Source organism: Balaenoptera ricei, chromosome 4 (genome assembly GCF_028023285.1).
Source record: "Balaenoptera ricei isolate mBalRic1 chromosome 4, mBalRic1.hap2, whole genome shotgun sequence".
Classification (NCBI taxonomy): domain Eukaryota; kingdom Metazoa; phylum Chordata; class Mammalia; order Artiodactyla; family Balaenopteridae; genus Balaenoptera; species Balaenoptera ricei.
Window position 1 is genome coordinate 126,828,217 of NC_082642.1, and position 26,959 is coordinate 126,855,175.

At 34.9% G+C, this 26,959-nt stretch overlaps 1 protein-coding gene across 1 annotated transcript in view; it reads left to right on the plus strand.

Moving 5' to 3' along the window:
- The window catches only part of GBE1 (1,4-alpha-glucan branching enzyme 1), a 281,420-nt gene that overhangs the window by 86,009 nt on the left and 168,452 nt on the right, over window positions 1-26,959 (plus strand). Inside the window, exon 3 of the mRNA XM_059921363.1 lies at window positions 17,319-17,434. Within this exon, the coding sequence (XP_059777346.1) occupies window positions 17,319-17,434 (116 nt within the window). The remainder of the gene's footprint in view (window positions 1-17,318; window positions 17,435-26,959) is intronic.

The following is a 26,959-nucleotide window of genomic DNA, read 5'->3' on the forward strand; positions in this document are numbered from 1 at the left end:
TCCACTATACATATACATATATCCCCATATCCCCTCCCTCTTGCGTCTCCCTCCCACCCTCCCTATCTCACCCCTCTAGGTGGACACAAAGCACCGAGGTGATCTCCCTGTGCTATGCGGCTGCTTCCCACTAGCTATCTATTTTACATTTGGTAGTGTATATATGTCCATGCCACTCTCTCACTTCATCCCAGTTTACCCTTCCCCCTCCCCGTGTCCTCAAGTCCATTCTCTACATCTGCGTCTTTATTCCTGTCCTGCCCCTAGGTTAATCAGAACCTTTTTTTTTAGGTTCCATATATATGCGTTAGCATACTGTATTTGTTTTTCTCTTTCTGACTTACTTTGCTCTGTATGATAGTCTCTAGGTCCACCCACCTCACTACAAATAACTCAATTTCATTTCTTTTTATGGCTGAGTAATATTCCATTGTATATAAGTGCCACATCTCCTTTATCCATTCATCTGTCAATGGACACTTAGGTTGCTTCCATGTCCTGTCTATTGTAAATAGAGCTGCAGTGAACATTGTGGTACATGACTCTTTTTGAATTATGGTTTTCTCAGGGTATATACCCAGTAGTGGGATTACTGGATCATATGGTAGTTCTATTTTTAGTTTTTTAAGGAACCTCCATACTGTTCTCCATAGTGGCTATATCAATTTACATGCCCACCAACAGTGCAAGAGGGTTCCCTTTTCTCCACACCCTCTCCAGCATTTATTGTTTGTAGATTTTTTTTTTTTTTTTGGATTTCCCTTTAGGTATAAGTTTATTTTTTTCTTTCACTATTGTGTTTATTCATTCACTTAACGAATACTTTTTTTTTAACATCTTTATTGAAGTATAATTGCTTTCCAATTGTGTGTTAGTTTCTGCTGTATAACATAGTGAATCAGCTATACATATATACATATATTCATATTTCTCCTCCCTCTTGCATCTCCCTCCCACCCTCCCTATCCCACCCCTCTAGGTGGACATGTAGATTTTTTTGATGATGGCCATTCTGACTGGTCTGGGGTGATATCTCATTGTAGTTTTGATTTGCACTTCTCTAATGATTAGTGATGTTGAGAATCCTTTTCATGTGTTTGTTTGCAATCTGTATATTTTCTTTGGAGAAATGTCTATTTAGGTCTTCTGCCTATTTTTAGATTGGGTTATTTGTTTTTTTGATATTGAGCTGCATGAGCTGCTTGTAAATTTTGGAGATTAATCCTTTGTCAGTTGCTTCGTTTGCAAATATTTTCTCCCATTCTGAGGGTTGTCTTTTTGTCTTGCTTATGGTTTCCTTTGCAGTGCAAAAGCTTTTAAGTTTCGTTAGGTCCCATTTGTTTATTTTTGTTTTTATTTCCATTTCTCTAGGAGGTGGGTCAAAATGGATCTTGCTGTGATTTATGTCAAAGTGTTCTGCCTATGTTTTCCTCTAAGAGTTTTATAGTGTCTGGCCTTACATTTAGGTCTTTAATCCATTTTGAGCTTATTTTTCTGTATGGTGTTAGGGAGTGTTCTAATTTCATTCTTTTACATGTAGCTGTCCAGTTTTCCCAGCACCACTTATTGAAGAGGCTGTCTTTTCTCCATTGTATATTCTTGCCTTCTTTATCAAATATAAGGTGACCATATGTGCATGGACTTATCTCTGGGCTTTCTGTCCTCTTCCATTGATCTTAATTTCTGTTTTTGTGTCAGTACCATACTGTCTTGATTACTGTAGCTTTGTAGTATAGTCTGAAGACAGGGAGTCTGATTCCTCCAGTTCCATTTTTCTTTCTCAAGATTGCTTTGGCTATTCGGGGTCTTTTGTGTTTCCATACAGATTGTGAAATTTTTTGTTCTAGTTCTGTGCAAAATGCCATAGGTAGTTTGATAGGGATTGCAGTCAATCTGTAGATTGCTTTGGGTAGTATAGTCATTTTCACAATGTTGATTCTTCCAATCCAAGAACATGGTATCTCTCTCCATCTGTTGGTATCTTCTTTAATTTCTTTCATCAGTGTTTTATAGTTTTCTGCATACAGGTCTTTTGTCTCCCTAGGTAGGTTTATTCCTAGGTGTTTTATTCTTTTTGTTGCAATGGTAAATGGGAGTGTTTCCTTAATTTCTCTTTCAGATTTTTCATCATTAGTGTATAGAAATGCAAGAGATTTCTGTGCATTAATTTTGTATCCTGCAACTTTACCAAATTCATTCATTAGCTCTAGCAGTTTTCTGGTGGCATCTTTAGGATTCTCTATGTATAGTATTATGTCATCTGCAAACAGTGACAGTTTTACTTCTTCTTTTCCTGTTTGTATTCCTTTTATTTCTTTGTCTTCTTGGATTGCTGTGGCTAGGACTTCCAAAACTATGTTTAATAATAATGGTGAGAGTGGACATCCTTGTTTGCTCCTGATCTTAGAGGAAATGCTTTCAGTTTTTCAACATTGAGAATGATGTTTGCTGTGGGTTTGTCATATATGGCCTTTATTATGTTGAGGAAAGTTCCCTCTATGCCTACTTTCTGGAGGGTTTTTATCATAAATCGGTGTTGAATCTGATCAGTGCAGTTGTTAAGAAAAACATGATTATTCTTTTGAATTTAGATAAATGGCTATTATATTAGAAGCCAGAAAACCTGATAATAGTAAATGGTTTAAATGTTCTTTATTTTAATGTGGAATTTTCTTAATGGCAGTTATGTTTATTCTTGAACATGTTAAACCTCCATATAACTTGTCAGTATTTTACTGAAATTGGGTCTCAGATTTCTGAAATGGGAGTGGGGAAAGATGGGAAAATTGATGCCCTCAAGCTTTTTAAAATCCAAATTGAAACTTGTACTACTAAGAGAAGTTTAACCTGAGAGTTTATGCCTATATCAGCATGACATAGAGTAGCAATTGAAGTTTTCTTACACCCCACAGAGCTAATAAACACATTGGTTCATTTCAAAGTGATTCAATTTTCTTGTATTTTGGGTTTCAGAAAAGAAGGAGTATAGCCTTAATGAATTATGTCTTATGTGTGTTATAAATGTAGAAATAACATGTAGAGCTCTTTTTTAGATGCTACGTGTGTTTATATATGGATAATTATGTATTTTGTGAATCTTTAGATTAATAGCATATGGAGCATTTTAGAGGATCACTGTTTTTGAGTGGTGATATTTTATTATATATATATTAGATTAATTACATATAATTTATATATTATATATAATGTATATGCACACTTTTTCTTTGGCTGAACCATGTGGCTTGCGGGATCTTAGTTCCCCAACCAGGGATTGAACCCAGGACCCGGCTGTAAAAGTGCCAAGTCCTTGCCACCGGACCACCAGGGAACTCCAACACTTTTTAAAACTTATAATTTTGTAACCTTTTTTACTTTTTATATAATATATAATTAATCTAACATATAATTAAATGTCACCACTCAAAAAAAGTGACCTTTTGAAATATATTTATGTATTATATAAACTATATATAATACTTCTGGAGTTTAGCACATGAAGGAAAAAAATCAAGATCTACCTTAAATAGAAGTAAATACATTTTTTTTCTTTTAATTACTATAGTTTTTCTTTTAAACTATTTAGTTAGTGACCCATATTAATTGGGAAGAATAATAAAAAGGAATTACCTAGTTTTTTGTGTGTGCTTTTTTAATGTTATATTATTTGCTAAATGTAGAGTTAATTTTTTATAATCTTAGTGTATAATGAAGTCTTATTGAAGAATACTATTTATGTTCCCTTGCAAAACTAAAAAGGAATGAGTTTTTTCGGTTAATTTTGTTCTTTGCTAAATTTCCAGTTTCCAAATTGTCTTGTGATCTTGATTTGGCGTAAAAAGTTATAAATTTATTCATCCAGTAAAAACTTGCTGAGTACTTATATGGGAGTAATGTACTGGCTGTTGGCATACAAAGACGAGGAATACTTGGTTGATCTATACCTTCAGATAGCATATAGTCAAAAACAAGGAAATCGATATTGACACGTATAATAAATGGTAACAGGTTTATAGTAATAGATGCAGGTAATAATAGGTACAGGTTTAGACTATTTGTGGGAAGTTCAGAGGGATAGTGCTCACTCTTACTTGGTACACAAGTCAGCTATAGCAACAGTAATGCTGTGTAACACACTATCCCCAGCTCATTGTGTAGCAAAAGTCAGCATTTATTTCTCAGTCATATATTTATGAATCTGCTAGGATGGCTCTGTTTTTTAGAGGTCTTGATATGCTTAGGAAGGGTGAAAGGTAGCAAGCAAGATTTTTTTTTGTTGGGGGATGAGACTGCTGATGAGGGACAGGGGAATTGTTGCAAAACATTAGCAAAATTTATTGTGTAAAAGGTACAAAGATTGCTGTAGCAGCATTTCCCTATTCTCGACTCCATGATACCAGTTATTCCAGACTGAATGTGACGTCTAGATGCATGATGCTTTCTGACATGTCTATGGCTCATTGATAGCTATTCTAGATCCCTTGCTCTAAGCTCTCCAACCTCTCTCTTCCTGAAAGTTTCATCTCCTTTGAACATTAGCCTTCTACCACACTCGCCTTGTAAATCTGCAGTGTTGCTCACATCAAATTGTGTAATTTCTCTGCTCATGCACAGCTTCTAGCCACCATGAGGAAAATCACACAGCCATATGAACTGCTGCTTCTGTGGGTTCATGGCCATTAACACTCTACAGAAATCACTTGCACACCCCAGTCATCTCTTTCTTACATCTTCCACAGTAGCTACTTCAGTTTCACCACTCCCTGCATAATCCCTTATTTCACCATCTCCTCATTTTCCATTAGTATAATGCTTGCTCTTACTTTTCAGAGAAAATAGAAGACAGCAGAAAGGAATATTTCAACTTCCAAACCATTTCCCTAAAAAGATCTCTGAATCTATATTCATCCTTCCCACATGCTTTCAAAAGTTAGTAGAAGAAATTGATGTCACGAATATATGCATTGAATCATTTTCTCTTCTCTTCCTTAACATGGTAAATCTGTCTACTTACCTCTTCTTTCTCCTGTCAGGCTCTCCCTTTGCTGCTTCCTTTTTCTCTGTGTATAAAGTTGCTCACTCCTTTCCTTCCTTAAATAAATTGGAAAACTAAAGATGAGCCCTCCCTTAATTTGCTGTCACATTTCTAGAATGATATTGTAGATTATTGGTTACTAAACCTGTGTGTGCATAGCACAAAATTAGGAAGCTTTATAAAAGTACAGACCTACTCCTGGATCTGATTCAAGGACCTGGGGTGGAGTCTGTTGACTTCTAACTTTTAAAAGCAGCCATGTTGGGGAACTACCGTCGTAAATAAATATGTACTGACAGGAGTAATGCTGATCATGTAGTATGTAGAAAAGGATACAAAACTGTAAGTTTAAAAATGTATATGTATATACATACTTTTATATATAATTTACATTATGGAAATGCATATGTCTGTGCATATAAATACCTATATAGTAAAAAAAAATGAGAAATTTTAAAATAAGGTGTTAGTGTAGAGGAGGTTGGGTTTATGAGTGCTTCAGTGTCTTTTTTATTTATGTTTTTTTGGTTTTATTCTTCAGGGAGTACCCTTTTCTTTTGTGGTAAGAAAAAAATATGGTAGAGAAGTAATAGAAATAATAATAATAGAAATAATAGTACACTCATTCCCATGTGTTCTCCCATTAAATATCCCATCCTCTCAATTTAGGTATCTTTTCCTTACTTGACTTTTCTGCAGTAATAGATGGTGTTGACCATTTACAGTTCCTGTAAATTCTCTTCTCTCCTACTTCTGTATTCCCTATCCTTTTTCAGTAACCACCCAAGTAACCACTGTCTGTCACTCCTAATAACTAAAACACTGCTTCTTATCAATTTTAACTCTGAAATAGCTTTCAAGTGCATTCCCTTTTTTTACTCCCCATCTTCACTGAGTGGTTTAAGAGAACCAACTGAGATGGGTATAACTGACACCGAAGGTGGAGTGACCAAGAGTTTCAAATGCCACTGAAAGCTCATATAAGTTGAAGTCTGAAAAGAACAATTGGGATTGGAAAGTTGGAGGTCACTGGTGACCTTTGCCAGAGTATTTCAGAAATATTTTAGGGAATAAAGAGATATAAGGAAGTGGAGATAGGAGTCAAGAAATTGGGCTGTCAGTGGCAGGAGAACCAAAGGATAACTTGGACCAAAGGAGAGGTTTTCTTCATTGTCATTGATGTTACTTCAGAATTAGCAAATACATCACTTCATCATATTTGGATGCTGAGTAAAGAGCCTGAAGAGAGAGAATGTTTGAAAACCTCAGAGTGTGAGAAAATAATTGAAAACAGACAAAAAGAAAGAACAAAATCAAGAAATTAGCTTTGAACAAGAAAAAAACAAAACACCTTTTCCTCACAGGACGGTCCATAACTACTGCTGCTGCCATCAGTGTCACCAAATCATCCTATTTTTTGTTATTTTAATGACTTTCGTTAGTTCTTCTATCATAATAAAACTCTCCCTTCTTATATCATTAGTTTTGAGATAGCCTCTGCTCAAACCTTTTTTTTTTTTCCTTCGTAAGGGAGTGGACTGTATGATAGTTTTAGATTTCTGTTCCTTATGGGTCTCTTTCAGAGTCCAAGGTAAATTCTAACATTAGCAGCAGCAGTTTGGTTGGTAATCACTCACAAAACTACTACAAATCTGGGCTCCAGAAGGAGAAGATATACATTTTTCTTTGCTTAAAAGCCTATATTTTCCCCCCCAGCTTCTAATATGGTCAAGTTGTTCTACTTTTTCCAAAGCCTTGAAACAATTATTTTCTCTTCAAAGAAATCTTCAACTATCCACCCAGACTCTTTAGTCTACTTATTGACCAAGCTATCTTTTCAGTATTAAATTTTTATATGTTTCTCCCTTTGTGGTCTTTCCCTTTACAATATCTCTGATAGAACCTGGTTTTAGTCTAGTGCAAAAGCTCAATAGAAATGAACAGATAAAGGCTACCTGACCTTTAAAATACTTTTATTTTTTAACAGCTTTATTGACATACAATTCACATACCATACAACTAACCTATTTAAAGTGTACAATTTCATGGTTTTTAGTATATTAAAACTGAGTTCTACAACCATAACCACAATGAATTTTAGAATATTTTCATTATCTCAAAGGAACCCTATACCCTTTAGCTGTCATCTCACAATCTTCCCATCCCTCCCCTAGGCTTAGGCAACCACTTACTCTGTCTCTATAAATTTTCTTATCCTGGATTTTTCATGTAAATGGAATCAGATAATATGTGGTCTTTTGTGACTGGCTTTTTTCACTTAGCATAATGTTTTCAAGCTTCCATCTTATACCATGTATCAGTACTTCATTCATTTTTATAGCCAAATAATATTCCATTGTGTGGATATACATCATTTTGTATATTCATTTGTTAGTTGATGGGAATTTGTGTGGTTTTCACCTTTTGACTGTCATAAGTAATGCTGCTATGAACATTCATATACAAGTTTTTGTGTGGACATATGTTTTCATTTCTTTAGGGTTTATAACTAGGAGTGGGATTGCTGGGTCAAAATGGTACCTCTGGCATTTTGGGGAACACCCAGAGTGTTTTCCAAGGTGTCAGCACTGTTTTACATTGAGTTGTATAGTTTTAGCTCTTACATTTAAGTACTTGATCCATTTGAGTTAGTTTTGTATATGGTTTAAGATAGGAGTCCAAATATATCTTTTTGTGTGTGGAGATCTAGTTGTCCTAGCACTATTTGTTGAAAAGACTATTTTTTCCCCATTGAATGGTCTTGGTCACCCTTGTTGAAGATCAATTGACCATTGACACATGGGTTTACTTCTGTTACATTGCTAGCCATGTTAGAAAATATTATTTTACTTTCATTGAAATATTTTCATAAGTGGCTATAGGGTTAGCAGGGAGATCTATATAATTGCTTTCCTGATTACTATAGGCCCCTCCCATGCCCTCACAGCAGGGACTGGTTCAAGTGGAACATCTTAAGATGAAAGATTGTGTTTTAGGGTGTAGAGAAGAGTCCTAAAGTCAAATCAAATTTATGACTTTGGGGGAATCATAAATAGATTAAATTGCAGTCAATAGTGATATAATGGGTGAACTGGAGTACGTGCTGTAAGAGTCCTCCAACTAAGCTTCAGATGTTTGCTGACATGGAGGGATACAGTTCAATGTACTAGCCAGTTAAAACATAATTGAGAACCCTTCTTGGCACATAGGATGCCTTCCTCTGATGATTGACCATATTGCATTAGTACCTCTCTCCCATTCTTTCCCCTTCCTATTTTGTCCTGTTCTGCATTCTTTCTAAGCAAATAATGTACCTCTTCTCAGCTTTAACCATTAGTTTCTCTCTGTTTTACTGTCACTGAAAGATTATAAAATAAAAGGAGTCAAATCCAGACCAAAAACAAACCAGATAAAATGGCACAGAGATCAGTAATATAAGTCACAGCTGCGATAAATGCTTTTATCCTTAAGTCCCAAATAACATTTACTTTTGGTCAAGTGTAGATGGCAAGAATTGTTAGAAATTGAATAAATTTTCAGATCCAATTGTCATGATATAATTTAACATATTCTTAACGTGTCGTGGATGAAATAAACTAAAATTAAATGGAGAATTAAAAAAAAAAGAAATGACACATTTTAAGGATCTATGGAAGATCTGCAAAGGTAGATCATACACTGGAGCACTTTTTAGAACTGAGTTCTGAGTAGTAGGCTCTGAAAGGGAGAGAAAGAGGTGAGGATGAGGGTTTAGGTAGGTAGGGGCACTTCAAGCAAAGCCGCTTTGCTGTTTTACATGTTTTGTATAGTTTCTATGCTGGAGTCCTTCATAAAATCTATTTTGAGATAATTGAATGGTTTATACTGCTAAAAATAAATAGATTGGTAAATAAATAACTGGATTGGTTACCACTGTATTAGACCATAAAGGACACCACATTATTATATTCAGTTCAATAAAACTAGAACTAAACGAAAAAGTTTAAAATAAAATATAATACCCACTACTCAATTTCTCTCAAATAAAAATAGAATTAAAGAGAATATAAGTAGTTATAATTATAACCTGCTTTGAAAAGAAATGAAAACACTGTGTATCAAAGCCATCTGTTACAGCTAGGACAATAAGGAGAGGCAACTTTTCTCATGCTGGTTCCGAATCTGATCCACAGAACACAGAAAATGATTTGAATGCCTATTTTCTAAATTCTCCCAAGTGTAGTACCTACAGGTACTATTCTAAGATGCATTGAAGAGAAGTTAATTTATTGCATACAATGGATCTGTAGGGCATTCTAACTTAATTCTCTTAGCGAACCCTGGTTGAACAAGGCAGGCATGCCTTGTTATTAAAATGATAATCTCCGGTGTTGATGAGGATATGGATAGTTGACAATTCTCATATGCTGCTGGTGGGAGTATGAACTGCAACTGCTTATCCAGAAAGCAGTTGGTTAATCTGTGTTTAAAACCGTAAATAAATTAAAATCTTACACTCTTTGGCTGATAAGATCACTTTTTACAATTGATAGCAAGGAAAGAGATTTGGACAAGTATTTGTTCACAGAGACCTCATAACATAGTTTTTACAATTTTGTTATGGAAATTTCCTATTATACGGAAAAGTAGAGATGAGCTTTGTCTTAGTCTGTTCAGGGTGCTATAACAAAAAACTACAGGCTGGGTGGCTTATAAACAAAAGAAATTGATTTCTCACAGTTCTGGAGGCTGGGAAGTCCAAGATCAAAGTGCCAGCAGATTCAGTGTCTGATGAGGGCTGTCTTCCTGATTCATAGACTGCAGCCCTTTCTTTGTGAAATCCTCACCTGGTGGAATGCAGGAGTGATCTCTCTGGGATTTCTTTTATAAAGACACTAACCCCATTCATGAGGATTCTACCCTCATAACCTAACTACCTCCCAAAGTCCCCATCTGCACATTCCATCACACAGGTTCAGTTTGTTTCCATTTTAAGAGACTTTTTTTTTTTTTTCTTATTTTCCCCTCTTTTTGACTTATTAAATTTTCTAATTTTATGAATTGTTTACCTGGTCTTATAGTCAAAATAAAGCAAGGTACAATCCTACAAAACTAATCTGTGTTTTCCCTCTTCATATACATAATCATTTCTCTTCACTTTTTGGGTTCCATCTTCATGCTTTTTGAAATCATAGGTGACTACATACAGTCATCCTTCAGTCTTTGGTGGATTGGTTCTGGGACCTCCCCCACCTGCAAATACCAAAATCTGAGGATGCTCAAGTCCCTTAAAAATGATGTAGTATTGCATATAACTTATGCACATCCTCCTGTATTCTTTAAATCATCTCTAGATTACTTATAATACTTAATACCACATAAATGCTATGTAAATAGTTGTAAATACAATGTAAATGCTATGTAAATATTTGGCAGTACATAGTAAAGTCAAGTTTTGCTTTTTGGAACTTTCTGGAATTTTTCCCCTAATATTTTTGATTCATGTTTGGTTGATTCTGTGGATATGGAACTCTCTGATATGGAGGGCCAACTGTATATTCATTTATCATCCCCTTTCTTTCATAAAAGTATCATAATATAGATACTATTCCTATAATAAAGACACGTAGTTAATTCTATTTAAAGTCACTTTTGCCACACTTTTTTTTTTTGGTCACGGAGAACGTTTCTTCTATGCATGCCTTTAAGAACAGTTTAGTGAGTGAAACTCTAGGTTATTTAATTTGTTCCCTAATTTCCAGAAAGCTACATATTATAGGACTGAGCATATTGTTCTTTAAAGCGATATTAGCATCCCATTGGTTCTGAAGTTAGTGGCATTCTGACATACTCTAGATTTTGTTCTTGAAAACCACAGCTCTCCTAAACTAATGTATTTTAAGAGCAGTTTTCCCTAAGAAGTAATGCTGGAGGTCTTAAGGTTATTTCCAGGGTACTATCTTCCAGCAGAAATTTGATGATTCTCAAGTAACCATCTGAGGAGAAGAATTATCTGGAGGGGAAAAGAGAAGGTGATCAAAAAGCACAGGGTTATATGTCAGGACTGCTGTTCTCCACCTCCAAAAATTGTGTGGTCCTTCCATAATTCTGGGTAAGGGCAATGCCATAGGAGGTTCCAGTTCTGGATCTTATGACTTCTTGGAAACACACTGGATGCTTCCTTGACATGAGAGAAGCCCCAAAACTTCCATCATGACAAGCCAACTTTGCATTATAAATCTATGTAAACTCTGAATGATATGAAGCTTGAAACAATTAAACAACATTGTATGATGAGGAAGGGTGTTTACTTGCTTTAAGGAGGTTATATTCCAAATATTTAATAACTTATGATGTAAGGATATCCACTCAGATAGGAGGTCACTGACATCTGCCATATAGGCCAGTACTGGCCTTGTATTAGATCTGATATTAGATCTGCCACATCCAGCAGGGACCTTACTTCACTAGCTCAGTGAAGCCTGCTTATGGCAGGGGCTGGCCCAAGTACGGACCACATTCTTCAGCACATTGGCATCTTCATCAGAGGTGTGGTTCTACATAGTAAGTTGGGACCATTTCAACCATGTGCAAGGAATATATATATTAAATGCAGAAACTCTACAGAAATGAGGTGGCTAAGTCCTGATGAAGAGAAATACTTTACTGTGAGTTAAAGAGTTTGGGAATATTTGAAGGAGGCTGACATTTAAGAATTTTATGTGAGGATTATTACATTAGAAAAAGAAAGGTTGTTGGGCTTGAGATAATATAGAATCTGTGTGCCTGATGCAGTGACATTAGTTAATGTTTGATCGCCTGTGCCGAATGTGTGTTTGCAGTTCATATTAAACTGCGCATCACACATCGTTTCTTTTCCATATCTCGATTTAAATTTGTCTGCTGGTTTTGAGTCTATGGACAAATAGAATCTTTTGCATTATAAAATATGATGATGAATTTCAGCCTGTTAGTAATAAAATACTTACTTAAATGTTTGCTTTTAAACTGCGTCAGGGGCTTCCCTGGTGGCGCAGTGGTTGAGAATCTGCCTGCCAATGCAGGGGACACGGGTTTGAGCCTTGGTCTGGGAAGATCCCACATGCTGCGGAGCAACTAGGCCCGTGAGCCACAACTACTGAGCCTGCGCGTCTGGAGCTTGTGCTCCGCAACAAGAGAGGCCGCAACAGTGAGAGGCCCGCGCACCGCGATGAAGAGTGGCCCCCGCTCGCCGCAGCTAGAGAAAGCCCTCGCACAGAAACGAAGACCCAACACAGCCAAAAATAAATAAATTAAAAAAAAAATAAAAATAAAAAAAAAACTGTGTCAGGTTATTCAAACTTGATAATCATCGAAAGTCTTAGAAAATGTTTTAATAAAATAATTTATGCAAGCAGGAAACATGTTCTTAAAACACCAAGACTAGAATAATAAGCACACATTGCTTTAGGGGTACCTCATCCTTGAGCCTAGCAATGTCTAGGTTATGGCAGGAAATGACACACAGAAAGGAAGATGAGTTAAAATGTTAACACTTAAAAATTTTAATGTTACTTTTCTAGGTAGAAGCCTTCAAATTTATATTCATTTTCTGATCAAAGTGGCCTGTACTTTTTAACCATGCAATCTATTGGTGAGAATATTATAAGAAACATTTTCTGTAGACACTTATAGCAGTATATTGAATATTGGTCTTAATATATGTTATCTTTTAATGTTCAAATTGTAAATTTTTGTTTCCTCACACTGACACATTCAGATTCCTTAATATCTCAGGTCTGTTCTGTAATCTTCATCTCACTGGTCATCCTTCTGGGCTTTACAACCCTAGTGAATCCCAAATTCTAAATCCTGAATTTCATGTGAGTAATATTTGCCTTGAGGGATTATTAGTGATAATTTCTATTTCAGAATTTCCTTGAGCTACTGACTTGGAACATTATTTGGTAATCTATAAATCTAATCTAATCTAGAACATCACTCACAAAGCTATGAGCAGAGAACACCTGAAGTCAGCCGTCGAACCAGGAAGTTGATTCTCAACGTGGTCCCTCAGCAAGCAGCATCAACATCACGTAGGGACTCGTTAGACATGCAGATTATTAGGCCATATTTCAGATATGTTGAATCAAAAAACTCTGAGGGTGGGGCCCAACAGTCTGTTTTAATCAGCCCAATCTGCTTTAACAAGTGATTCTGATGTGAGCTAAAGCTTGAGAATCACTGAACTACAGAACTCTCAATGTGTAGTTCTGTGTGTGATAGAGAAACAAATAATTGTCACAGGTGGTGATAGGATATTTTTGGTCCTGTCCTGAGGCCTACATAGAGATACAAACTATTTGCATTAAGAATTAATTAAAATTAATTCTATCTTGTAGATTCAGGATATAAAGTCATGGAGGATTAAAATGAAAAATGAGTAATCTGGCTCTAAAAGTATGCACTTTAGATATATCTAATATGCCTTAGAACCATTTATCATTATTAATATTACTTTACCTTCAGTTATTTTCAGGAATAAAGTCTCATGACACTTAAGACTTAAATTCCCCCAAAATGTATCTTTGATGTCTTATTATTTTGCCTTCTGTGTTTTTCTAAAAAAAATTTCATTTAAAAACAAAACATTCACTTTTGTTTAATATTTTTACACCAATCATTGGATGTTTAATTTTTATTTACTTATTTTTAATTGTGTACTTCCACAATTAGTTCCCACAGTCATGCCTAAATATACCTTAATGGTAGTTCCTTCTTTCTTAACTAAGGGCTTAATGTTAAGTTTATGAGAACAGATCCAAATCCAATGATTTTTCTGACTATTCTGTTCCTGGACCTTAGATATCTGTATCCTGTAGAATAAAGCTCATCTTATTAGCTAGTTTTAGAAAGCAATTTTAGGGATAAACTGGTTTTATTAGAAAAAAATCTTTCATATGCCTGCAGTACAGTAGAAGTGGTTAGTTTGGTTGGTGCCCATTTTTCAAATGGAAAGAAGCAGTAGTATTTAATGAAGGAGGAAGAGTAAGGAAAATTCAGGGCTGAACACTGATTGGAGAAGGAATCAAGGAGATAAAAGACTGGCGGTGGTGTGGCTGAAGAGGGATTTATGCTGGAGACAGTTGTCCAATGCAAAAATCTCAAGTTGTTTCATATATGTACGCCCCTTGCAAACCTTCCCCTCTCTCTCCCTTATGAAACCTTTAGTATATTCTACATTGCTTATGATGGTTGGTAGATGGATTTTCTTTGGTAGCATATGTGAAGATGTTCCAAATTTTTCTTTGAAGATTGGAGTTCAGCAAGAAAAATGTACGTGTAGTGGAAGTTAACACCAGGATTTTCATGAAGAGGAGGTGTGCTAATGAAATGAAGCTCTTGAAAATGATAGAAAAAACATTTTTTACAGTGTAGGATTAGAAATAATCAGCATGTGTGTTAGTGTCTCTAAGATACTATGAAAGGAGAAATATGATTCAGTAAAAATATTTTTCTTTATACAAATATTATAACATTACCTGTTTAAACAGATCTTAAAACTCAAGTGACTGCAAGGTGAAGAACTATTTCAACTGATATTCAAAAACTAATATTCAAAACCACATTTATTTTTACATTATTGAAAACAGCTTTTAAGTAAATCTGCATAAGAAAATTTCCCATATAATTGAAGTTTCACTTTCAAAGTAACAGTCTTATTTATAGTTGAATGTTTAGAGGATCCTATATTATATATTTTACTCTTCGTTTTGGTGCACTGACTCAGTTTAACCTTTTCTGGATGAAATCTGAATGTCATCTGAACCCTAATTTTCAGTTTGGCATAGAGCAGGGCCTACATTAACCGCTCAGTACATATTTAATGAATGAATGAATGAATGAACTAATGAACTGTACCCTTTATTTTCAAATCTAACTAACCAGGAAAAGATCTGCTGCTTGTCTTAATTTATTAATTGTCTTAAATGATTAGCTTAAAAAGAAATTCAGTAAATGTATAAAGTGTTACACTACCTAGATGCTCATATTTCAAGCTTTTTTCCTTCTCTCTAATTATGCCCTAAATTCTTTGCTTTGGTAGAGGAATGTCACATCATAAACAGGTGAGATGTATTTGCTGTTTTAGGGGTAGGAGAATATAGTAACACAGAGCTTGTTGAACGGTTCCTGAAGATAAACCGCCTTTAGATATTTTCAGATTGTCTTCTGATGGGGAGTAGAAAAATGTTTAGAAGGACCTTTATTTACATGTTGTTTCTTACCCCACTCTACCCATAACATTCAGACTGGCTGAGAGTGAAAAACCTTAAGGCTAATGTGGTGAAAGTATTGGTGTCTAAAAGAAGAAATCATAGCATAAAACAAGCTTCTTGGTGTTTTTCTTATCTCCTTAATTGAGAGTCTAATTTCATAGCACTATAGTGCATAGCATCACAGGGGCTTAAGTTTTTTTTAAACAGTGAAATATTTTAGGCATAAACAAATAGGGGAAAATGTAATAAGCATCTCTGTGTACACAACCTACCTTAAAAAATAAAACCTTACAGATAATTATTAAAACTTCCTGTGTTCCCTTTCCTCTACCCAGTGGAAATCACAATAGAATTTGATGTTTGTCATTCTTATTTTTCTTTTGATATTTTTACTACATATGTATGTATCAATGTTATATAATACTATTTTGCATATTTTTTGAACTTTACATTAATGGTATTTCTATATACCTTTAAAATGAACTTTAATGTTTTACCTATTCCTATATATTGAATATTTAATCCAAACAGTTTATAGCATTATATAACATCCTGTTTAATTACACCATGATGTATTTACCCATTTTGTGGCTGATTTAACTTTCAATGGCTTCCATTTTTTGCTATTGCAAGCAATTCTTCAGTGAACATCTTTGAATATTTTCTTGTGACCATTTGTGAGAATTTCCCTAGGGTATTACCTAGGAGTAGGATTGTTAGACCCCAGAGTTAACATAGCTTCAACTTTGCTATGTAATGCCAAATTGTTTTACCAGTTTGTACCCTCAGCTGCAGTGTTATTTTGTATCCTTGCTGACTACTTGATATTTTCAAACTTTTAATTTTTGCTAAGCCAGTGGGTGGGAAATGACATCTCACTGTTGTTTTAATCTGTGTTTCCTTAATTATGAGTGAGCTTGAGCATCATTATGTATGTTTATTGGCCATTCATATGCCCTCCCTTGAATACCTTTGTTGATTTTTCTATTGGTCTGTTTTTTTTTTCTCATTGATTTATAGATCTTCATGTATTTTAGACGCTCTTTCTTGGTATGTTCATTACAAATGTATTCTCCCAGTTGGTAGCTTGTCTTGTCATTCTGTCTATCTATCTATCTATGTATGAAGATAGGTCTATAATTTTTGTGGTCAAATTTATTAGGCTTTTCCTTAAGGTTTTGTATGTATGTGTATGTGTGTGTACATGTATGTATCTTGTCTAAAAAACACTTTTAAACCCAAGATTATAAATATCTTTTCCTGTATTTTCTTCTAAGCATTTTATCATTTTGTCTATCATATTTAAATATTAATCTATGTTCAAATGATTCTTCAGTAATATTATTGGTACAGATCCATTTCATTTTTTTTCATAAGGATCACCAATTGTCCCAGCACCACTTATTAAACAGTATGTCCTTTACTCACTGATTTTTAATGCCACCTCTATTACATGTTAAATTTCTATGTGTCCATGGGTCTCTTGTGGTTCATTTTGGCTTTCTTTCAGCATCTGCAGTCCACCTCTCCTTTGCCTCTTGTAGTTTATAACCTTCTACCTTTCTTGCTTGAGGCGTTTCTTTAGATTTTAACTCAGTTCTATCACATACTTGTGGATTTGGGTAATATGATTTTAATAATTTTTCACCATTTTTTTTCTACCATAGCATGTATTTTATCTAGTTGCCTAGAATGCGTTTCTATTTTTTTCATATTATCTCCCTTTGTTGATGGTGTTTCTTAAAAAAGGACCCATCATTCTGTTTATTGATAGAAGTAATAGAGTTGAAAGTACAATGGAAAATGTGTTGTAATCTTTAATTTTAAGATGCAAAAGGCAAACTTTCAAATATGTTTTAAAAAAATAAGTTAAGCATAACCTGCTTTTTCTAAATGACTAGTAGAGTATTTTGTTTAGTACCTTAGAAAACAATGTTTTTTAGGCAATTTGATTCTGTATAAGTAGGCAGTATATTATACTTTGATTGAAATTTATTGAATATTAGTCCTATAATGCTATTGTTAATTGATCGTCTTTATTTTTTCAGATGATTGGAATCCATTTGCATACCCATATAAAAAACTGGATTTTGGAAAATGGGAGCTGTATATCCCACCAAAGCAGAATAGATCTGTCCTAGTACCTCATGGATCCAAATTAAAGGTACTTTCCTCCCTCCTGTTTTCATTTGAACTTACTATTTTCTTTTTGTCCTGTTTGAAAAGTTCGATTTAAACTATTAAAATGTAAACTGATGCATGATAATTATGGGAGAAACAGTGTAAATTTTTAAATAGAGGAAAATTTAAGAGAAGTCATCGCAAATTGAAATGTGTTAGACTGGAATTGTTCGGTTGGTAAGGTACTGAACTTAGTAGTTGTATTATTATCAACTTTGGAAACCTTATAGAAGGATCACTGAATAATTGCAAAAGTTTAGCCTGGAAAACAGAAAGTTTGATTAAAAAAAAAAAAAAAATGAAGCCTGTCTTCAAGTCAGCCGGGCAGAGAATTTTTACCTGTAGAGACAGACTTGATATAATTAACTTTGTGATGAGCCACATAAATGTGGGAGGCTGTGTTGGAGACCCATGCCTTTTGGGGATATGATTTTCTTGATCTCTTTCTGCTCTTTGATATCAGGGCTGTTGCTTCTCCTGTTCTCCTTGGATTAGCCTAGGGGCCTGCCTGTCCTCTAGTTCCCCTCTGCTTTGGCTGACCATGCAGCTCTGCATTTAGGGTGTGCAGAGCCAACACAGCTGCCCTCTTCTGTCTCCTCAAGGGAGGCTTGAAGGATGGGTCCCAACGTCTGGATTACCTATCACAGATTTGATTACATGAGAGGCGATCTAAATCCTTCAACATTTACTTGATTTTAGCCCATGCTCATATAATTATATAATATTTCCATGTCCCTTGTTTCTCTTTCCCTTCCTTGGATGTGTGATAGCATTCATAGCATTTTTCATGATAGATTCTGTAAATGAATTATATTTTTACTGGCATTTGTTATTTAACAATATTAACCAGAGTTACTTAAAGTATATTTAAAATAAAAAATGCACTGTATGTTTGTTTTGCAGTTTTTTACAAATAATGAAATTATAAGTGTACCTGAAAATACTGAAATATTGCCTCACATAATATAGTTACCAGAAGAGCATATTGTCTGGAATAAAGGGACATTTTTATATGGGATAGCAGCCAAGGTTCTCCTAAATCTGAAGTGAAAAGGAGAAAAAGTAGCTACAGTATACAATAAGAGGGATTTAAATTTAATATATATAATCCCTTTTCCAAGTCAGTATAAGCTTCACGAGAGCAGGGGCCTTTGCTTTTCTGTTTGCTAATACTGTATGTTTTCAATTCTTAGAAGAGTGCCTGGCACAGAGTAGGCACTCAAAAAATGTTTATTGAATGTTAAAGCCATTTTTAGGCCCAATCTTTGAAGGAATAAACCATAGACCTTGATTTTTCTATGGTCTGTAAGTCCTGATTTTAGGAAACTGTGAAGCGAGGCTACTATTATAGTACTGATTTCATTGTTGCTTTAGGTCTTTTGGCCATTTGTTTTGTTATATTTTGTTTTTAAGAATTGAAATTTCCAGTTTTTTAAAGTGCTGCAGAAATTTTTTTGTCTTATTAAATTAGAAAATGTTATGGGCTTCAATTACCTACTCTTTGCATTAAATGGGGGGGTTAATGAATTAATTTTTTACAGTTTTTAAAATTGAAGTATAGTTGATTTACAATATTATATTAGTTTCAGGTGTACAACATAGTGATTCAGTATTTTTATAGATTATATTCCATTTAAGTTTATTACAAAACAGTGGCTATATTTCCTTGTGCTATGCAATATATCCTTGTTGCTTATCTATTTTATAAGTAGTATTTTGTATCTCTTAATCCTGTACTTCTATTTTCCCCCTCCCTCCTATCCTCTCCCTACTGGTAACCACTAGTTTGTTTTCTATATCCACGAGTCTGTTTCTGTTTTGTTATATATAGTGAATGAATTAATTTTCATGTGTAGTTTTTATACATTGGGAAAAAATGATTACTAGGAATGAATGATTATTAATATATAGTTAATAATGATAGGCATTTGCCTCTCCCATCCAACTCTAAAGCTTTTATATTTTCTCCTATGGTCTGAATGTTTGTGTCCTCCCCCCAAATCATATGTTGAGATACTAATTCCTGATGTGATGGTACTAGTACGTAGGGCTTTGAGACGTGCATAAATCATGAGGTATAGCCCTTCAAATAGGATTAGTGGCCTTAAAAAAGAAACTCCAGAGAGATCCCTAACCCCTTTCACCACATGAAGATACAACAAGAACTCTGCAGCCTGGAGAAGAGCCTGTACCAGACCATGCTAGCAGCTGATCTTGAACTTCCAGCTTCCAGAACTGTGAGAAATCAATTTCTGTTGTTTGTAAGCCACTCAGTTCCTGATATTGTGTTATAGCAGCCCAAATGGACTAAGGTGCTTTCAACACTATGCTATGTACTATACTATGCTTTTTTTCATAAATTCATTTGACCTGGATGAAATGAAATAATAAAAAAAATTTTTTAAAAAGCATCTTTTACCTTTTTACTTAAAAAAAAAATCTATATCTAACAGTAAACATTCAAAAAATATCAATCAACTGTTGTGTAATCTTTATTCATTATTATTCTCTAAAGATTTCAGTGAGGATAAATTTACTAGAAATTTAGGCCTAAAATATCACTCATAGTGTTTAGATGTTTTAAATTTTGAGGAAACATTTAGATGCTATTATAATGTCAATATGGTGATATAAGTAGTTTTTCACTTATGGGAAATGATTTATCAGATTTTCTTTGTGGGGGCTGGGGTTAAATTCTGTATTAAAAATCAACTAACTTAAGGGTTTCGGCCTTTCAATCTGAAATTGTCCCTGGGTAGTCTACCTTGGTAATTAAAAATCTTGTCTTAAATTGAACTTGAAAATTTATTTCATTCCACAAGGGATTGACCTTTATAACTCACTTGTGGATGTTTCTCTTACGAATTATCTGGTAACCATTCTCAAAAAAGAATATTACCTACCATTGAAATAATAGCTTTATTTTCTTTGCAAAATACCTGGTCTTTTTAATTGAACACTTTGGAAGAAGATTCCCCATTGCTTATATGGTCATGTAAACATCTCCTTTCCATGTTTTTAAGTGAGTTTACCAAAAAAAATATTTTAAAAGTAAAGTAATAAGGTGAGGAGGTCAGTGAAAGACCCCGCGTCAGAAAAAGTGAGAGATCGGGGAAAGTGAACTTGAAAGGTGGGTTGGGGGCAAACTGAAGAATTCCTTTCTTTTCTTCTGATTTCCATTTTCTTCTTTTTTAAAAAAATCATTCCTATTAATATCCATATGACTAGCAATGGCAATTAAAATTGTCTTCTTTTAAGTGTTTAGGATATTTATGTACTTTAACTTTTCCTTGCCAAATCAGTAACAAAATGGACTAGGATAAAGGTTTTTTGATACCAGACTTTTAACCTTTTTGAAGGATCATGTATTAATCATCTAGAGCTACAATAACAAAATACCATACTGTGGGTGGCTTAAGCAACAGAAATTTAATTTCTCACAGTTCTGGAGGCTGGAAGTCTGAGATCAGCCAGCGTGGCTGAGTTCCGGTGAGTTCTTTTCCTCGCTTACAGATGGCACTCACATGGCACTAATCCTATCATCAGGCCCCCACGCTCTTGACCTCATTTAAACCTAATTATCTCCCAAATGTCCTGTCTCCAACTACCATCACAGTGGGGGTTAGGGCTTCAACATATGAACTTGGTGGGGGGCACAGTTCAGTTCAGAGCAGATCATGTTGCTTTCTGAATTATATTTAGATGTTATACAATTGATTGGTAGAAAAGGGTCATGGAACTTAATACCTACATTTGCAGTTTTCTCAGATGAGACACATGAAAGAAATTAGAGATTTTACATTCATATTTAATTGAATCCTCACGGTAACACTGTGAGATAAAATACTGTTATTATATATTCAATTCATAGATGAGTACACTGAAGTTTAGAGAGGTTAAGTAGACGGTATTGCCTGGACTTGAATTCAGGCTTGTCTAATAGCAAAGTCCATGGTTCTAACCATTGTGCTACACTGCTGGTCAGGCTAAGGGTTCACAGAGAGAAAAAGGAAAAAAAAAAGTGATACAGAGGAAGTAGAACTTGAGCCTTGTCTCAGGTCTAACAAATTATTATTATTATTATTATTTTAATTAATTAATTAATTTATGGCTGTGTTGGATCTTCGTATCTGTGCGAGGGCTTTCTCTAGTTGTGGCAAGTGGAGGCCACTCTTCATTGCGGTGCACGGGCCTCTCACTATCGTGGCCTCTCTTGTTGTGGAGCACAGGCTCCAGATACACAGGCTCAGTAATTGTGGCTCACGGGCCCATTTGCTCCACGGCATGTGGGATCTTCCCAGACCAGGGCTCGAACCCGTGTCTCCTGCATTGGCAGGCAGATTCTCAACCACTGCACCACCAGGGAAGCCCACAAATTATTTTATACCATAATTGCTTTTGCTTTTTTGTGTGGGGACTATTGTCTCCATTTTTCAAGGTGCTGAGTATTGAAGTGACCTTCCCTGAGAATAGAAAGGAGATAGAAAGTTTGTGGAAAGAGTTTGGGTTTTAGAGAATAAGAGATCAGATTGATTACATAAATTGAAACTAGTTATTGAGAGCTAGAATGAGATTGCTAGGCAGAAAGATGCCATTGGGCAGGGATGTGGCACGTTGAAAAATTAGTATCTACATATTTGCTTAAGAAGGTTAATCTCATAAGCACTTTATCCTTTATTTCTGGATTATTTTCTTGTGTCATTTCTCCATCTATTTCCTTCTCTCCACATTTTTTGTTAACTGTTTTAGGATATTCTAGTATTTGGATATTGAATCTCCTAGATTTTCTTATCTTTTTGTCAAGTTCCCCATCATTTTGACTTTCTGTTCCATTTTGAGAAGTTATCTTCCAACTGCATTATTTTAGTAATCACATTAAAAACATTTCTAATAACATGCCTGTGTCGTCTACCTTTTGTGTAGATTCTGTCATTGTTAAATATTCAAAGATAGTTTTATCTTTTTCAAAGTATTATAGATGTTTTATTTTTTCCCCAAGTTTTCTTCTTGTTCCCCCACCCCCTCACTGTTTCTTTCAGATTTTCTTTTCCTGTGTGTTTTTGCTTTTTTTTTTTAGTCCCTTGTCTTTTGTGTTGCAGGCTGTCTTGAAATGCCTGGTGATCCATGGTAATATAATCATATTTTAGAATAAGTTAGGAAAAGACAATTGAAAATTCTGTTTTTGGTGTCCTTTGTTCCTGGTGATCTTCACTGTTGGGTAGTCAGAAAGTGAGACAGCCTTTATATTGATGGAGAGAAGTGAAAGTTTTTCTCTGGGGTCATTTATTTTTTCCAGAGGTGAATCTTCCAGTCTCTTACAAGGGATGGGTGGAAAGGGTATGGAGTGGAGGAAGTTTTATGTGGCTACTGGCATCCATGCATAAGGACAGGGAAAGTAGATAAGGGTCCCAACTTTCAGTAAGACACTGAATCCCCCTATTTTTAACCATATGATTCACCTCTGCCATTTGCTATGCTCATTGTCTCTGAACTTGGAGCCTTCCTAGTTCAGTGTTTTTCAGAGAGTGAACCTCTGATCTCCCATTTGAGGGGTGAGAGGTGGCATTTTGGAGGAATACACGTTTATCTGTATGGGTTAGGGAAAGGCTCTGCTGAAGAGCCTACAGTGCCCTTGTTTAACACTGCATCTTACCTTCTGCCATAGTACTAGAAGCCTCCAGATGCCGAGTTTCCTAGGGCTTCTGTGAAGCAAACTGACCAGCTCTCTTCAGGTTCTTCCTCTGCAATAGCAGATTTTAATTTTTTCCTGTCTACTTAGTTTCTTACCACTCCAACTACTTTCTAAGTTCCAAAAATTTGTTGAAATTTCTGTTCTCTTGTTGCCTCCTTTTCTGTCTTTCTCTGTTAATATTTTTTGTATTCCTTTGCTGTTATTTATTTTAACAGAAGTTTGGTAGGTTTGTTATTTTGATTATACTTCTTAAACCCCTGTATTTAAAAGAAAGAAGAAAAATATACATCTACCAGATAGAAGAATATTTTATAATTCTGGGGCCTTGGTTGAGTATTATATTCTTATCGTATGCCATGATTATAAAATTTTGGTCAGACTGATTATTTCTAGCTTGTGGTATCTTTACGTATTATTATATGTGATAAAGATTTTCTTCTCTATGACCCACAGAAAATCCTTTACTCACTTCATTTGTTACCTGGTTCAACTTAATCAACTTTTAAGACCCTGAAACATCTAATTGTGGGAGAATGTGTAGGTAGAATTAGATGCACTTTCCTTTACCACAGAGCTTATAATTCTCTGTGTTTGCAAAATACACCATGAATGTTAATGAACCTAAATAACATACTAGGAAATGGTCTTCCTCTGTAGATGAGAATAAAGGCTTTTTAATTGATTCATTTTTCTTTTGTTTTTTTCGGAAGCTCTCTAGAATGTTGGCAGGAAACACAAAATAAATGTGTAAATTTCCAAAGCAGTCTTTTTACCAATATTTAGCATAACTCTGTTTGCCTAGAGGGTGGGTGAGGTAGAAAGTGTGAGTGTTTCCTTCTATTTTGAGCGTGCTCCACATTAATTTATCAGATTTTACTCTTTTTCTTTCTTAATATCTTAGTTAGCACATATTTAGTTTTATATTTTCTGTACTTGACGTATTGCACTGTTTTCCCTGGATGTATGTGAAGAAATAAAAGACAAAATGCCTACACTTTGAATTTATTGTCCACTTGGAGAAAACTCACCATAAACAAATGAGTCACTTGAGCATTCTGTGGCTGGTAAGGGAGTAGAGGAAGAAGCTTATTTTTTTTTGAGAGGTTTATAACAGGAAAGTAAGAATAAGTAAATATAATATGTGGTTGTTTCTTTTTTATATTTGTTAGTTCCTTTCATTTTTGGTTAAATATTAATGGGGCTAAGAGGGGGCCCAAGAAAGAAGATGACAGGGAGAGAGAACAAGGATTAGAGATAGATTCTTAGGAAACTGGAAAGATGGAGAAGAATTAAGATCAAGGTTGAATAGTTAGTTAGGGAATGATTATGGAAAGAGATGCATTTTAAGCTTGGTCTTGAAGGAGTTAATGGATTAGATTAATGAATAGGTTGTCAGGGGTCTATTAGAGAATAAAAGAAAATAAAGTTAAGCAAGATTATACAGGAATTAACCAATTCTATATGGGAGACAGTGGTCAGTTTGACTTGTATTGACTTATGAAGATGTCACATGTGTAAGGAGACTAAATGGAATAATGAATCTATTTTAGGAAATTTTACTCTAAAAGCGTGCAGAGCCCTGCAATTGCTAAATTTTGACAGAGATTCTTTTTTGCTTTTTCTTAAATCCTACGTTTCTTACTTTAAGAAAAACCTCAATAACTTTAAAAAATGAACAATTTATTCTTTAACCTGTGGTGCTTTTTGACCCTTAATGATCTCTTTTTTTTTTTCTCAGAAATGTTCATTCTCTCTCTTCTAGAGCATATAAAAATGCTTAAGTAATCTTATTATCAATTAACAAAAATTAGTCACTGTTAATGGATCCTGAATGTTCTCTCTTTTTCTTTTATGTCATAAAGATTCCTAGAAAGAAGAACTTTACTATCACGTGCGTCTTCTCTTTCTATATCCTCACTTCCAATTCATTGTTTTCTATCCTCTCCTACTCTGATTTAATAAAAAATAAAGTAAAATGGTACAAATAGCTGGATGATGATAATTTAAATTTAAGACCTATGAATGAAGCAATATAAATCTCATTTACCATTATGAATCATTTGAACCACATATTCACATTAGTATTTCATATAAATTTATAGATGATTTCTACTGTGTCATGGCCTGTGATAGGATCTGAATCTTCTGCAGTTCCTGAGTGATCATTTCTAGTTATGTCATGGGTAAAATATATTCTTTTGCTGTGTACCACCTGCCAACTCAAACTTGTCATAAATCATTGCTTTTGCAGCTTACTTGTTAACAGTTTCTTTTCTTATGGCACATCCTATAGAAATTCTTTTATTGATGACTTGAGATCTTATGTATTTGTCTAAGATTTTATATTTCTGGTTTTGTCTTATATCCAGTGTTGCTGATAAAATCCTGATAATTTGATTTTTATTCCTTTGTATGTAATCAGCCCTTTCTCTTGGTAGTCACTTGGATTTCCTCTTTATCCTTCATGTTCTAAAAATTTCACTATTCGCTGTCCTAATACAGGATTTCATTTATTACTCTTTTCTTGAAATGGTCTTACCCTCATAAATCATCTTCTCCTTGGTTCTCATTTTCCCCCCATCCATTTTCATATTAGAGCCATAGTCATCATTCTAAAATTTGAAATCTGCTCATGTTATCCTTCTGACTAAAAACCTTTGTGATAAACTCTCCCCACCCCTGATTTGGTTATAGACAGGGTTTTCAAACTGTGTGACAAGAAGCTGACCAGGTCAGTTTTCAGATTCTCCAGCACTCACCTGAAATAAGGAGATTCCTTTTCTGTTTTATAGTTGGGCTCCCATGTATGTTTATGTCTAAATAATGATTTCTTTGTTTTAAAAGAATTGAACAACAATGACCTCTAGGCTGAATTCCATACTCCTTAGCTTACCATACAAAGCCCTCCACGCCCTGGCCATTGGGTTCCTCTCCATCTTTGTCTTTATCCTTGTCTTAGTCTGTTTGGGCTGCTATAATAAAGTACCATAGCCTAGGCTCCTTATGAACAACAGAAATGTATTTCTCCCAGTTCTGGAGGCTGGAAGTATGAGATCAGGGTGCCAGCCTGGTAGCATTCTAGCGAGGGCTGTTTTCTGACTGCCAGCTTCTCATTGGTAATGTCTCTTCACATGGTGGAGAGCAGAGAGAGGAAGCAAACTCTTTAGTGACTTTAATAAGGGCACTAATTCCATTCCTTTGAGCTCCACCCTCTTGATCTCATTCTAATGCTAATTACCTCCCAAAGGCCCTACCTCCTAGTACTATTACACTGGGTGGTTGGGTTTCAACATATAAATTTTGCAGGGGACACAAACATTCAGTCCATACCAATAAGGTATTCTGTCCATACTGAATTACTTGCTGTTGCTTAAACGCTGTTCTGGTCATATCTCAGCAAATGCAAAGACAGCATCCCTTTTATGTGGAATGGCTTTCTCCTATTTTAGTAATCTGACAAACTCCTAGTCTTTGATATAGAGTTTATATGCCATTTATTTTTGGTGAAGTTTTTCATAATCCCGAATGCCACTTTCTACTTACCAAATATCCCTTCTGCCATAAGCCTCTCTAGAGCCTGTTTCCGCTATACTCACTGTGATGGTATGTACTTTTAGAGTGTGAACTTTTTGAGGACAGGGTCAGTGTCTTGGTCATCTTTGTGTCTCTGGAACCTAGTAATATCTGATTCATAGAAGCTATTCAATAAGTGTTTATTGACTGCATGGATGAAAGGGTTAGGGATCATTAGGTAAGTACACTTGCTACTGTTGGAAATATTTTTGCATATGCACATTATACAGAAAGTGAAAGAAA